Below are 15,349 nucleotides of genomic sequence, written 5' to 3'. Positions count from 1 at the left end.
AACGGTATTAAGTCGGGATGATTAAGATGCTTAAAATGAAATTTTTAGCCAGAAAAATCATGCTTAAGTTGAGTTTAGATGCTTTATACAGGAGAAGGAATATCCTATTTTACTGTGGTAAATACCAACGTTTCATATTTTTGACTAGTTTAACTATAATATGAATTTTTAGCATCTGGTCCATCCTGACATATTACCGTTTTGAGACGAATGATCACATATTATTGAGGTGAGCAGATCCCAGACAGGGTTTAAAGTTAAATGAACACAAATGTGTGAAATGTATTTTTTCATTATCGCCTGTTAGGCGATATTACAATTTTCATACCATATATATATATATATATATATATAATATATATATATATATATATATATATATATATATATATATGCGTAAACACATTTACATGTACACACACACATGTATACATATGCATGCATATATATACACATATAAACGAATACTATATTTACACATAAATACACACATAATATAGACACATGTGCGTATACAAACATACACATCGACGACATATAAATACACACACACATGGGCACATACATACACACATATAGAGAAATATTTAAATCATTTTTGACAGAGACGACGCTGATAACGACCAGGTACTCTTTTTACACATGGACACGGTGAGAGAATGTGAGCAAAAGAGTCTATTACACAAGGGTTTAACTTTGGATCGTTCAGGTGAGAGTTGAACCGTGGACTCACTAGCCAAATGCGGGTGTCATACCACAAAACCACAAAACAACAACAACAAAAAAGCTAATACAAACACAAAAACTGATGCATGTTTATAAAAAAACAACCAAGAGAAATAATATATTATATTTTTAATCATTTAATTTATTATGACTTTGAATTGACCATGATGCAATATCAACAGGAAGTTGAACTATCTCAATAGTCATTCAATCAAACAATCAATCAATCAATCTATCAATCAAGCAAACAGTCAATCCGTCAATCAATCAATAACTCAATGCATTGATTGCGACACCCAATCTGTATCAGTGGACCGAGTCGGGACGTGATCATAAATTGAGAATATCAGCCAAGTTGTTGAATGTTCTTAATCTTCTTGCTGATGACAATGATGCTCCTGAAGAAGATAGAGAGCCCTTCAGTCTGAAACAAACAAACAAACAAAGGGATTATCATAGATAGTTCGAAGATGACGTCACTCAGGTCTTTGTTATTGTTTTTTGCCATCCGCGTTTATGAGTAATGCTCACTGAACTGTATTAACCCGACTATAAATGTTCATGGATACACACAGTTTTGTGTGTTGGTCCGTTATACTTCCGGATGGCAATGTTATGAGCTTCTTAGCCAAGCGCATACTATCTATAGATAGAACGAAGATGACGTCATTCAGGTCTTTGTTATTGTCTTTTTTCTTTTGGAACCCACGATTATGAGTAATTCTCACTGAACTGTATTAACCAGACTATAAACGTTCAAGGTTACACATAGTTTTGTGCGTTGGTCCGTTATACTTCCGGGTGGCAATGTTGTGACTTTCTTAGTCAAGCGCATACTATCTATATTATAGATACTGAGCGCTTGGCTAAGAAACTCACAACATTGCCATCCGGAAGTATAACGGACCAACACACAAAATTGTATGTAACCTTGAACGTTTACAGTTTGGTTAATACAGTTTAATGGAAAATACCTTGCGATAGACTATTGTCCTATCCAAAGGGTAGCAAGCAATTGCTATTATCCATTTCAAGTTTAAGAACCCAGGTTAAACGGCGGCTTCATTGGGTTTGAATGGCTTTGAATGGATACTTTTAATTTTACTTCACACAACGTAATGTAAATGTTGCTGCTCGAAGCTCGAAGCAATAAATAACAATGTGAAATTGAATGTAAGCTTCAATTTAATATACGAAAACAGATAAAATGGACGTTTTGGGTTTACCCTTTTATCAATAAAACAGGATGAATGAAACACTACAGACGAATTAGATAATGTGGTTGTGGCGTTGTTAAGATGAATCAACGACAATATAAAAGTTCCAACGGCCATTTAAAAAAAAAGTGTTTTCTATTTGCACGACAGAAAATTGACAAAATAAATAGTCTTCAACAGTCGTAACGTCACTTCCTTCCTAATGACGCATGGTAACTTAGTAACACTGGCTCTAAACTATCGGAACAATGACGGACGCCCGTATGAAATATTTCTCCGGCGAGCATAAAAACGTTTCCAGAGGAAAACAAACACATAAATTTGATCATGTTTTGACTTTTACACATTCTGATCACAAGGCATACGAAAAGGGATGAAAAGTTCTAGCCAGCATGAAGAATAAAAAGTAATGATTTTCTTTGTTTAGAACCAAGATGGCCGCCGTTGCCAGGCGGCGTGACATCAGACTACTGAATCCTATAGATAGATCGCTCAGGTGGATTATAAATTGATATTGATATCAAATCTATTAAAATCGATTAATCATATCCTTCATTAACGTGTGGTTGCCAAAGGCGTTTGGATTGTGTATTGAGGCTGGGCGACGCAACGATATAATTATGATAGTATAGTATCGCTATGATGATTTAGCCGATATAATATCAGTCATGATTGATGCCATTGCACTTTTACCGTGCTTTGGCCGACAAAACATTTTTTTTAAATAGAGCATTTATATAGTGTAAACGCCACTGAACGTGCTCAAAGCGCTTTATAAGGGGCCCCCGACCAACAGCAACACGACGTAACATGTAGAACGAGACATGATGACGCCTGTTAGGAGATATTACATTTTTTCGGACAGATACAACGCTGTTACCGGCAAGGTACTCGTTTTACACCTGTGTACGGTGAGAGAAAGAGAGAGAGAGAGAGAGAGAGAGAGAGAGAGAGAGAGAGAGAGAGAGAGAGAGAGAGTCAGTAAAGATCCTTTTTCCAAGGACTCAACTATGCGCCGAGCCTCGAGGCTCGAACCCAGGACCTTCCGGTCCGAAAGCGAGTGTCATACCACTAGACCACATAGCCGCACAAGAGATACTGTCTAGGAATCTTGAATGTTTTATATCGGTCAATTCATATGACCTCCAATTTATTTATTTTAAAAGACTCGAGCTTGATAGGATAAAAGAAGGCTTGGGTTTGAGAATTCTCAACACATTTTTTTTACATGTCCGTTTTACTTGATTGAGATCTACTACAATTCGAAGGAAGAAAAATATAATAAGCGTTTTGCAAGAGTGCTGCAAAGTTGTTTTAAATTTAACCCCGCCAGTTATAATCTTTTAATTTGACGTCAATAGTACTAATGTGATGACCTTATCTTAGACATTGATTTTCTCTTCTTCTTCCTCTTCCTCCTCATCATCAACATCATCATCATCGTCGTCGTCATCGTCGTCATCGTCATCATCATCATCATCATCATCATCATCATCATCATCATCATCGTCGTCGTCATCATCATCATCATCGTCGTCGTCGTCACCACCACCATCATCATCATCATCATCATCCTCATCATCATCATCATCATCATCATCATCATCATCATCATCATCATCATCATCATCATCATCACCATCATCATCATTATTATCACCACCGCGTCCTTACGAACTCTAAAACGCCTCAAAAGCACAACTATCTATCTACGACTCGCATAAAAATAAATAAGAAGAAAATACAAAAGAATAATAATATCAAAGGGTCACAGTAACAGCCAAAACAAGAAGCTTAACTCCCTCAACCCTAACACCGACTATATCCGATGCCCACTAGGGTTACTTTAACTCCATGCCTATTTATTACATTTCTTTTGAGACACGTTATAGGCGTAAAAAAAATTCCTTTTTGGGATGCAATAAAGTATTATTATTATATTATTATTATTATTATTATTATTATTATTATTATTATTATTATTATTATTATTATATATTATTATTATTATTATTATTATTATTATTATTATTATTATTTTATTATTATCAAAGCAATGTTTTTAGTTTTTACATGTTAATGGTAGTTGAATAAAACTATCTATGTAGATATATGCTCATTTTTAATACATTTTTTCCAATTTTGAAAAGTAGCAAAAAATCTCTAGGATTGAGTGAGTTAACCCCACCCAGATGAAGTGTCTTGATTCAAAAACCAGTACTGATATACTCTGGAAAAACCCATATTTGAAAATTTGGCCTGAAAACTCGTCCTTCAAATATCGATCGATTTAAATGACCCTCATCTTGGCAAAAAACTCTCAAACCTGGGACTTCGCGAAGTATATCTAAGTCCCCGGTTTGAGAGTTCTTTGCGAAGATGAGGGTCATTTAAATCGATCGATATTTGAAGGACGAGTTTTCTGGCCAAATTTTTAAATATAGGTTTTTACAGAGTACGGCAGAGAATGAGTAGTGACCAGCAATACAAGATGACCAGATGACCAGACTACTGGTCAGTTTCTAATGCAATAAAAAGACGTGGTAAGATAAGGAGTGGTCAACATCTCAACTCCGTGTTTGTTGCCTTTGAGGGGGGCGGAGGGGGAAAAAGTCAGAATAAACAAGGAACAAATCGTGGTGGCCACAATAAAATAATTAAGACCTCTTGTTGGTATTTCATTTTCTGTTTCAAGAATCATTCTCTTCATTTCCGGGAGCCCCCCCCCCCCCCCCCCCCCCCCACCCCCGCGCGTAAACTTGATTTGCCAGATCAGTTGTGATAAAATATGCCAAACTAGTCATAGGATTAATGCTAAAGTCAAAAAAAAAAAAAAGGTGAAGAAAAGAAAGATGAAATATTATGCCAAATGTCCCTGACTATATATGATTTCTTATGTAATAATCATACATAAGAACGATGGCTGTCTCTTATTTCCGATATTTATGGGACAGCGTGGCTCTGCTGTTTGGTCTTTGTTTGGTACCGGAAAACTACCGAGTTCGACTAAAGCCCGCTGCGTTGTGTGGGCTTGAGCAAGTTACCTAGCCTGAGCTCAGTTTACGGCGCTGCACTGTGGCTGAAGCCTGGGTTATTCCAGTCTTTCCTTGGGATTGACCCGAAAGAAACATTTCCCCTTGAGGATGAATAAAGGAAATTTATTTATTTGTATTTTATATTTTATCATATTTAGGAGAAAACTGATGAAATTGAAAAGAGAAAAAGCAGAAAATAAGAATAAATATATAAGTCATAATTTTTTAAAGGTTAATCCCAAATTAGAATAATATTTTTGACTTCATACAATTTGAATCATATCTCGCTATTTCAATTTTTTTTTTTTTTTTTTTTTTTGGCTGGAGGCGGGAGAACGTGGAATTTGGCAAGAAAAATACCAATCTGGCTGTCATGAATCCCCCAAACTCCCCCCCCCCCCCCCCAAACTCCCCGCCCGCCCCCTTTCCCGGCACCTTTCTCCTCCTCATTTTAAAAACCCTTTTCTCCGTTCCATTCCACAATCAGTAGAGTCAATACAGCAATCAAGAACATTTTTTTTTTAAACCAACTTATTCGTGTCAACTTTTAAATCACTTAGATCTACCCTACATTGTGTCCGTTCATTTATTTTATCTTCTCTATGTGACCCAAACGAACACACACACACACACACACACACACACACAAAAGTATCAGAGAAGGGCGTAATCAAGAAATTCGGCTTTCAATTTGTGACCCGACAGCTCAAAACGCTATTATTATTATTATGTCGGGATGGTCCAGATGCTAAATAAATTATAGTCAAATTAAATTAATATCAAATTAAGAAATTAAGGAGCGGGTACCGGTTTAAGGTAAAGAACTGAACAAGTCAGTGTGTATGAAAGGCGCCAGACAAAGTAAGAAAGAGAAATACAAGAAAAAACAAAAAACAAAAAAACATCCCAAGAATGTCAGTCGACTCCACCTCGAGGTCGAGCTTAAAAATTGAGCTTTTATACAGCGCAATATCCACTTAACGTGCTCAAAGCGCTTTACAAGGGGTCCCTGGCCAACAGCAACATTTGAAATTAAATTAAATTAAGTCAAATTAAATTAAATTAAATTAATTTAAATTAAATTAAATAGGACGGGACAGGACGCCTGTTAGGCGAAATATCATTTTTGTCGGACAGTTTTGAGTATCTTTCAAATTCGCCCCAAAAGAGAGAGTGGGGCTGTACCTTCAAGACAAACGATAAACAAATACGCAAGCTTTGAATCTAATCCTTTTCTCAACAGGCGGCAGCCGGACAGTACAGGTGATGAAGCAGAGGTCTGGCAGAATCGCATCAAGGCCTTAGCTACGCCTTATGAATAATACTAATCTGGCAAACGGCGCTGATCTGGAGAATCTGCCACGCGTTTCAGGTTATGTTGCGAATCAAAATTTCATTTTTAACAGTTTGGCCGGAAAATCTTTACATATGTATCCTCTTTTTTGTTTGTTTGTTTGTTTTGTTTTGTTTTGGCCAGTCTTGTGCTATGGGAACCACCTGAGCGAACCAGAAGCAGAGGCAGGCAGAATATAACCTACATTGACTGTCTGCTAGATGACACAGGAATTGACAACACCCGGGAGCTGCGTACGCTTATGGAGGACAGGACAATGTGGCACAGACTCGTGGCTCATGTTGGGCGCCCCAAGGGGCGGCCTAAGTAAGTAAGTAAGTAAGTAAGTAAGTAAGTAAGTAAGTAAGTTGGCCAGTGTTTGGAGTTACAATTATTTGAGTCAATGCAGCAATCAAGATTAACTATTTTCTCATCAAATTATTCGTGTTTAATTTAACTCACTTATATCGCTGTAGACAACATCGCGTTAGTAAGTTCATCTTGTTCACTCAATAAAAGTCAAACGCCCACAAAGTATCAGAAAAGGGCCGGATGAACAAATAAGACTTTTCAATTTTGGCAAAAAAAAAAACAAACCAACAAACGTTTACATAAAAATATCTTATAGGATTAAAATGATCCTCAAATAAAAAAAAATAATTACTATTTAACTCAAGACCACCCCCCTCCCCCTGTTTACTTCAAAATCGATCGATCAAAATAATCCATATTCAAAATGATTAAATTACACAAGCCTTTCTTTTTCTTCAAGAACTCTCGGGTTTATTCAATGTTGGCAACAAGTTGGGGCTCATATTAATGCGCATGCTATCTATATTACCTTTCCATGTGCTCAAGGTCATTGGTCACATTGGAATATGTGCTCAAAGTGACCCACATAGTGAAAAGTGTACACAGCTTTTGAACTATCTAACATCACGATTGGTCATTTTGTTCATCTTGACACATGGGTATGTTTACAATTTTCATAAACAAAGCAGCGTGTTTACATTTCTAAATAAACATCCAATCGTTGGACAGCAACAAATCATGTGATTGATGACTTGGTTGGACGAAAAAATGAATATAGATCACTCCCATTGACCGATATGTGAAGGAAGCGTTTTCTGACCCAGAAAAAAAAGATTTAGTAAAATGCTTTTGAGTGTCAATGATATGAGTTGAATTTGAGTTAAAAACGGAGGAGCTGAAACTGCGCCAGGCACAACTCTTCGGGTAGTTTATGTATGAGTTAAAGTTACGCTGCTCTTGTAATTTTCTTTCTGTATTTTCTCGCACTGTTTAATCGTAGCCATCGTAAAGTAACAGATAGTTCGAAAATGACGTCACTCAAGTCTTTGTTATTGTTTTTCCCCATCCGCGTTAATGAGTAATGCTCTCTGAACTGTATAGATAGTATGCAGATGACGTCACTCAGGCCTTTGTTATTGTTTTTGCCATCCGCGTTTGTGAGTTGTTCTCACTAAACTGTATTAACCAGACTATAAAAGTTCATGGTTACACAGAGCTTGTGTGTTGGTCCGTTATACTTCCGGATGGCAATGTTGTGAACTCCTTGGCCAAGCGCATTCTATCTCCGACTATAGATAGAATGCGCTTGGCCAAGGAGTTCACAACATTGCCATCCGGAAGTATAACGGACCAACACACAAACTCTGTGTAACCATGAACTTTTATAGTCTGGTTAATACAGTTTAGTGAGAACAACTCACAAACGCGGATGGCAAAAACAATAACAAAGGCCTGAGTGACGTCATCTGCATACTATCTATAGATCCGACTATCGAATGCGCTTGGCCAAGGAGTTCACAACATTGCCATCCGGAAGTATATACGGACAACAACAAACTCTGTGTAACCATGAACTTTTATAGTCTGGTTATACAGTTTAGTGAGAACAACTCACAAACGCGGATGGCAAAAACAATAACAAAGGCCTGAGTGACGTCATCTGCATACTATCTATAAACGTTCATGTTTTGTGTGTTGGTCCGTTATACTTCCTGATGGCAATGCTATGAGCTTCTTAGCCAAGCGCATACTATCTATAGCCTGACACTGACCAAAAAAATAACGTCAAAATGCCAGTCTTTTGCCACAAAAGAAAACAAATCGTGAGTTATATTCAATAGTTCAACCAATGAAATAACTTGTTTCCTTGGCTCTACTAACGACACCTCACTAGACGCTACATAAACCTAAAAAAGTGACGTCAAACTGCCAGTCCAAGAGGGTTCTAGCGTGTCCATCGTTATGTTATAGCCTGATACTGAAACCCAAAAGGACTGGCAGTTTGACGTCATTATTTGTTTTTTGCACCGCCTAGTGAGTTTTCGTTAGTAGAGCTCATGGAAACAAGTTATTTCATTGACTGAACTATTGAATACAACTCACGATTTGTTTTCTTTTGTGGCAGAAGACTGGCATTTTGACGTCATTTTTTGGTCAGTGTCAGGCCATAACTTTTCGAAGGCCACAGTTCTTGTGTCAGGCTATAGATTTTTCGAAGATGACGTCACTCAGGTCTTTGTTGATGTTTTTTGCCATCCGCGTTTATGAGTAATGCTCACTGAACTGTATTAACCCGACTATAAACGTTCATGGATACACACAGTTTTGCGTGTTGGTCCGTTCTACCTCCGGATGGAAATGTTATGAGCTTCTTAGCCAAGCGCATACTATCTATAGATAGTATGTACTTGGCTAAGAAGCTCATAACATTGCCATCCGGAAGTATAACGGATCAACACACAAAACTATGTGTAACCATGAACGTTTATAGTCGGGTTAATACAGTTCAGTGAGCATTACTCATAAACGCGGATGGCATAAAAACAATAACAAAGACCTGAGTGACGTCATCTTCGAACTATCTATATGTCAACGATGGCTTCGGTTTAATACACGCCTTTCAAGATGTTTATCTTTCACCAATAAACCGCTGTCTAATTTTGTTAGTTTTGATCTACATACGTCTTTACAAATCCATTCTCTCATCTCTTATTCGTCTTTAGTGTGTTTCATTCATCGAATTTTGTTGACAAAGGGGAAACCCGAAACGTCCACATTATCTGTCTCGTTAATTAGTTTTAAGCTTCCATTCCATTTGACTACTGTTGTTTATACTTCTACACAACACGATGGGAGATTCCCGATAGCTCAGTTGGTAGAGCACTTGCTTCACATGCAAAGCGGCCGAGATCGATCCCGGACTTTTTTTCTGATCCTCTCGTGAACCCAGCAGTGATTGGGTAGCTGGGTCTTTTAGATCTGGCAGAAAGTACTTGCGTTCGATCTCAAGGATAACAAGCAATTAATATTGTCTATTGTTTCAAGCTATAGAAACCGGAATAAACCCGGCTCCATGGGCCTCATGGCTCTGACGGACTAAATAATTTTTTTCATGGAAAAAAAAAAAAGAAAAAAAAAAAAGATAAACCAACATAAAAAAAAAACAATTTTTTAAGGGTAAAAATAACTAAAAACAGAACAAAAACCCAACATCAACAAAAACACACAACAAACAACACACAACACACAACACACAACACACGATGACGTACCTGACACACCCGGGGAAAGCAGCAAATTTAGAATCAGCACACAGCCTAAGCAACTGCTCGTTTTGAGAGAGAATCTCTGCTTCCAAGGCGTTCTGCATCATGGCGTCGTCAGCGCTAGTTGTATCTGGACAAACAAGGAAAAAGAAATATTATTGTTAAGATACACGATTTTTATAAAAATTAATAGAATAGATAGTTCGAAGATGACGTCACTCAGGCCTTTGATATTGTTTTTGCCATCCGCGTTTATGAGTAATGCTCACTGAACTGTATTAACCTGGCTATAAACGTTCATGGATACACATAGTTTTGTGTGTTGGTCCGTTATACTTCCGGATGGCAATGTTATGAGCTTCGTAGCCAAGCGCATGCTATCTATAGCTTAACTGTGGATGGTGAAAAGCTTCGAAATGAGATATTTCCAAATTTAGTTAGAAGGTCAATTTCTTTTTAAAAAAATATAAATGAGTTCTTATCATAAATGATTAAATCAACCCTTTTCGTACATCTTCGGGAAATATCAAAGCTCAATTTCACTTCTTAATATTTTTTTACTGCTAATTCAGTTTTTACTTACTTACTTATCCGAACCAGCGACCACCTGAGCTCTAGCCCTTCGGTCTCGTGCCATGACGTAGAAGTTAGGCTAGTTCAGTTCAAAAGTATGACATTGAGAAACGTTGCTGGATACTTTTCCAATACATCTGACCATAACTTCATGAAAAATCACCCGATTTACTTCAAATAAAGATTAAAATGCTCTGGAGAGCATATGCTTTCATAAAATGAAAATCCAAAATGTTCACCTTCCGACTAATGTCATATAGATAGTATGCGCTTAGCTAAGAAGCTCATAACCTTGCCATCCGGAAGTATAACGGACCAACACACAAAACTGTGTGTATCCATGAACGTTTATAGTCTGGTTAATACAGTTCTGTGAGCATTACTCATAAACACGGATGGCAAAAAACAATAACAAAGACCGGATTGACGTCATCTTCGTTCTATCTATACTGACACTAATCTAGTTAACTGTTGTACTCTGGAGAGATACGTTTTCAAAAATTTGCCCCAAAAACTCGTCCTTCAAATATCGCTCGATTTAAAAGATCCTCATCTTGGCAAAATTGACCAAACTTGGGACCGTCCAAGGCTTTGACTAAGGTCCCAGGTTTGAAAGTTTGTTTTGCCAAGATAAGTTTTATTTATATGGATTGATATTTGAAGGACCAGTTTTCTGGACATATTCTTAAAAACAAACGTGTACGGCGGCAGGTTAAAAAAATAAATTATTTGTCATTATTTTTGTTACTTAAATCATCATAGTAATCACACTTAAATAAGTGGATTAGGATTAAATTCTATCGACGTGCACATACTTGCAGGTCTGATAACCCAATTCCTTATGGGCTCATTGTTGTAATGGAAATCTCAAATAATGACACAAAATAGTGTCCATTACAACAATATGTTTAAACTAGGCCCCATAATTGGGTTTGGATTGTTAGACCTGCATATATTATTATTATTATTATTATTATTATTATTATTATTATTATTATTATTATTATTATTATTATTATTATTATTATCATTATTATTATTATTATTATTATTATTATTATTATTATTTTTATTATTATTATGTGCACGTCGGTATGCATGTATGCAGCCGTTCGTGTTCTTCTCTCACCAACAGCTCTGGGCAGTGGAGACAACTCTGTTCTCTTCCCAAATCGTCCCTGGGGCCTCCAAGCACGGCGGCTAGCGTCACCGAATGTGACGATGAAGGCGACAGCCAGACATACTCCACACATGAGGATTTCCGTGGTCTTCATAGTTCTTTGTTTTGGTGGTTGTTGTTAGTCTTCTGAACTGGTGAAGAAGAAGAAGAAAAAATAAAAATGAGTTTGGAAAGACGTTAAAAAAGAAATTAAACAAACAAACAAAACAAAAAAAAAAAAAACAAGAAAAAAAACAACAAACCTATATTAAGACTATGTGTTTAAGTAAAATACTCACAACATCTACACGCCAGATGATACGAACCAACACACACAAAACTATGTGTAACCGTAAACGTGTATGTATGTGTGTATATATATATATACTTCCGGGTGGCAATGTTGTGAGTGAACATTATCTATAGATAGTATGCAGATGACGTCACACAGGCCTTTGTTATTGTTTTTGCCATCCGCGTTTGTGAGTTGTTCTCACTAAACTGTATTAACCAGACTATAAAAGTTCATGGTTACACACAGTTTGTGTGTTGGTCCGTTATACTTCCGGATGGCAATGTTGTGAACTCCTTGGCCAAGCGCATTCTATCTATAGATAGTCCGAAGTTGACGTCACTCAGGTCTTTGTTATTGTTTTTTGCCATTGAATCCGCGTTTATGAGTACTTCTCACTAAATTGTATTGACCAGACTATAAACGTTTAAGGTTACACACAGTTTTATGTGTTGGTCCGTTATACTTCCGGATGGCAATGTTATGAGGTTCTTATTTATAGGTAGTATGCCCTTGGCTAAGAAGCTCACAACGTTGCCATCCGGAAGTATAACGGACTAACACACACAACTCCGTGTAACCATGACCTTTTATAGTCTGGTTAATACAGTTTCGTGAGAATTACTCATAAACGCGGATGGCAAAAAACAATAACAAAGACCCGAGTGACGTCAACTTCGAACCATCTATAGATAGTATGCGCTTGGCTAAGAAGCTCATAACATTGCCATCCGGAAGTATAACGGACCAACACACAAAACCTCGTGTATCCATGAACGTTTGTAGTCGGGTTAATACAGTTCAGTGACCATTACTCATGAACGCGGATGGCATAAAACAATAACAAAGACCCGAGTGACGTCATCTTCGAACTATCTATCGCCTGACACAATCTAGAACCCTCTAGGACTGGCAGTTTGACGTCATTTTTTAGGTTTGTGTAGCGTCTAATGAGTTGTCGTTAGTGGAGCTCATGGAAACACGTGATTCCATTGGTTGAACTAATGAAAACAACTCACGATTTGTTTTCTTTTGTGGCCAAAGACTGGCATTTTCACGTCATTTTTTGGTCAGTGTCAGGCTATAGATAGTATGCAGATGACGTCACTCAGGCCTTTGTTATGGTTTTTGCCATCCGCGTTTGTGAGTTGTTCTCACTAAACTGTTGTAACCAGACTATAAAAGTTCATGGTTACACAGAGTTTGTGTGTTGGTCCGTTATACTTCCGGATGGCAATGTTGTGAACTCCTTGGCCAAGCGCATTCTATCTATAGCCTCTGTTCCACATTTGATACCCCCCCCCCCCCCACACACACACCTTTTTGACATACATAACACCAGACTGTGTGTGTGTTATGGTTGATCACAAATGAAGGAGAAGCAAAAGAAACACTAAACAATGGGAAGGGGAAAGGGGAGAGAGAGAGAGAGAGAGAGAGAGAGAGAGAGAGAGAAAGAGAGAGAGAAAAAGAGAGAGATAGAGATAGAGAGAGAGAAAGAGAGAGAGAAAGAGAGAGATAGAGAGAGAGAGAAAGAGAGAGATAGAGAGAGATAGAGAAAGAGAGAGAGAGTGTGTGAGAGAGGGAGAGAGAGAGAGAGAGAAAAAGAGAAAGAGAGAGAGAGAGAGAGAGAGAGAAAGAGAGAGGTACGGAGATATAATAAACGATTTGACTTTTATCTTTATTGAGAGGAATAATACGGGCTGACTCCGGTAAATGACTTAAAACCAGTTTTGTTGTGATAGATAGCGGGTATGTGGTGGTAACGTGATTATCTGCCCAGCAGCTCTTCCCACAGGAAGTACAAGTGCCCATCACTTGTCTTGAGAGCGAAATCTCAGATTTTACGAGCCGCGACAAGAATGTTGAAATAAGACCTTAAAAAAATAGAGAAATAAAATGAAAAGAATACGCCCTAGACCTAGTATCTTCCGGTTTAACCCTCTCCTTACCAGCCATTTTCAGAATTTTCTCCAAAACTTCACACCCACCCAACACAAAAACAGACATTTCCTACTCAAACAGAAAAGCACCGATTACATTATATATAAAATATTGTTCGAAAATATTACAGAATGTCAAGTTTTTATAGTTATAGCAAAAAGAAATGAAATCTGGATGAGAAAAGTAACGGTTGCATCGTAACAAATGTGACGATTTTCCAATGGGTGGTAATGAGAGGGTTAATGTCTTGATATATATATAAGTATATATATATATATATATATATATATATATATATATATATATATATGTGTGTGTGTGTGTGTGTGTGTGTGTGTGTGTGTGTGTAAAGCTATTATAACAAGAAGTAAAAAGAAACTGGCCTATTTTTTTGCGCGTACTTAACAGACTTTTTACTGGGCCTGTTTTGATGGTTGATGGCTCAATAGATTTGTCTCGGTCTAACTTAATTTCCACGACAGTGTGATCATTAAAATAAATACGCGTCTTGCGTGATAACCCTTTTACTTCTGGGATTCGTCCACATCAAACACCCGTTTCATGTTTTTTTCAACAAAAAAAAATGTTTCTAAGTTAAATCTACAGTGCACAAGGTTTGCTAGATTCGTTATAAACCCAAATGTTGATGCTGTGCATATATCTAAAATGCTCACAATATCCGCCACCGTCAGTCGGATAAAACGAACCCACACACAAAACTATATATTGAACGTTTATAGTTTGATTGATAGAATTTAATGAGAACTAATCATAAAAATGACTGGCTAAAAACGATGTCAAAGAGCTGAGTGACGTCCATAGGGAAGAAAAGGCCAAAAACAACGAGACATGTAGTCGAACTCAGTACATTTGGGGTACGCAGAAGCAAAGACCGTATACCGCTGAGCCACGCTAAATAAATAGTAAAATAAATAGATAAATAAATAAATAAATAAATAAATAAATAGATATTAAAAATTGCAGCGTTCTCCATATTGATGAAAAAAAAATTGAGCTTTATATAGAGCAATATCCACGAAATGTGCTCAAAGCGCTTTACAAGGGGTCCCTGGTCAACAGCAACATTTAACATGTAGGACGGGACGTGACGCCTGTTAGGCGATATTACAATTTTTCGGACAAAGACATTGCTGTTAACGGCCAGGTACTCATTTTACACCTGAGTACGATGAGAGAATGTGAGTAAAGAGCCTTCTCCAAGGACTCAACAATGCGCCGAGCGCAAGGCTCGAACCCAGGACCTTCCGATCCGAAAGCGAGTGTCATACCACTAGACCGCATAGCCACACAATCTGCTATCTAAGCAGATTTTGCAGGTTGACTCCTCGTATTCTCTGACAGTAGAATCAATGTTGGTTCCATGTCTTGGGTTCAAGTTACCCAATGAGACCCATTGAATTCAAACATGACTCGAAGGGTTTTTGATTAAACCATGAAATTCGATCACTCTCTTTCTCTTTAATTATTAGTA

The 15,349-nt window shown here is 37.4% G+C and overlaps 1 protein-coding gene across 1 annotated transcript in view; it reads right to left on the bottom strand.

The window, feature by feature from the left end:
* Positions 1–845: 845 nt before the first annotated feature.
* LOC144957529 (abdominal ganglion neuropeptides L5-67-like) overlaps positions 846–15,349 on the bottom strand; it is a 76,772-nt gene continuing 62,268 nt past the window's right edge. The window contains exons 3-5 of the mRNA XM_078888879.1: positions 11,592–11,773; positions 9,896–10,019; positions 846–1,150 (exon numbers count right to left, since the gene is read on the bottom strand). Of these exons, the coding sequence (XP_078745005.1) occupies positions 1,057–1,150; positions 9,896–10,019; positions 11,592–11,736 (363 nt within the window). The 5' untranslated portion in view covers positions 11,737–11,773 and the 3' untranslated portion in view covers positions 846–1,056. The remainder of the gene's footprint in view (positions 1,151–9,895; positions 10,020–11,591; positions 11,774–15,349) is intronic.

Source organism: Berghia stephanieae, chromosome 12 (assembly GCF_034508935.2).
Source record: "Berghia stephanieae isolate SIO BIC M18660-M18661 chromosome 12, UCSD_Bste_1.3, whole genome shotgun sequence".
Lineage (NCBI taxonomy): Eukaryota > Metazoa > Mollusca > Gastropoda > Nudibranchia > Aeolidiidae > Berghia > Berghia stephanieae.
The sequence above is the reverse complement of the archived record's forward strand: the minus strand, read 5'-3'. Positions and strand labels throughout refer to the sequence as shown.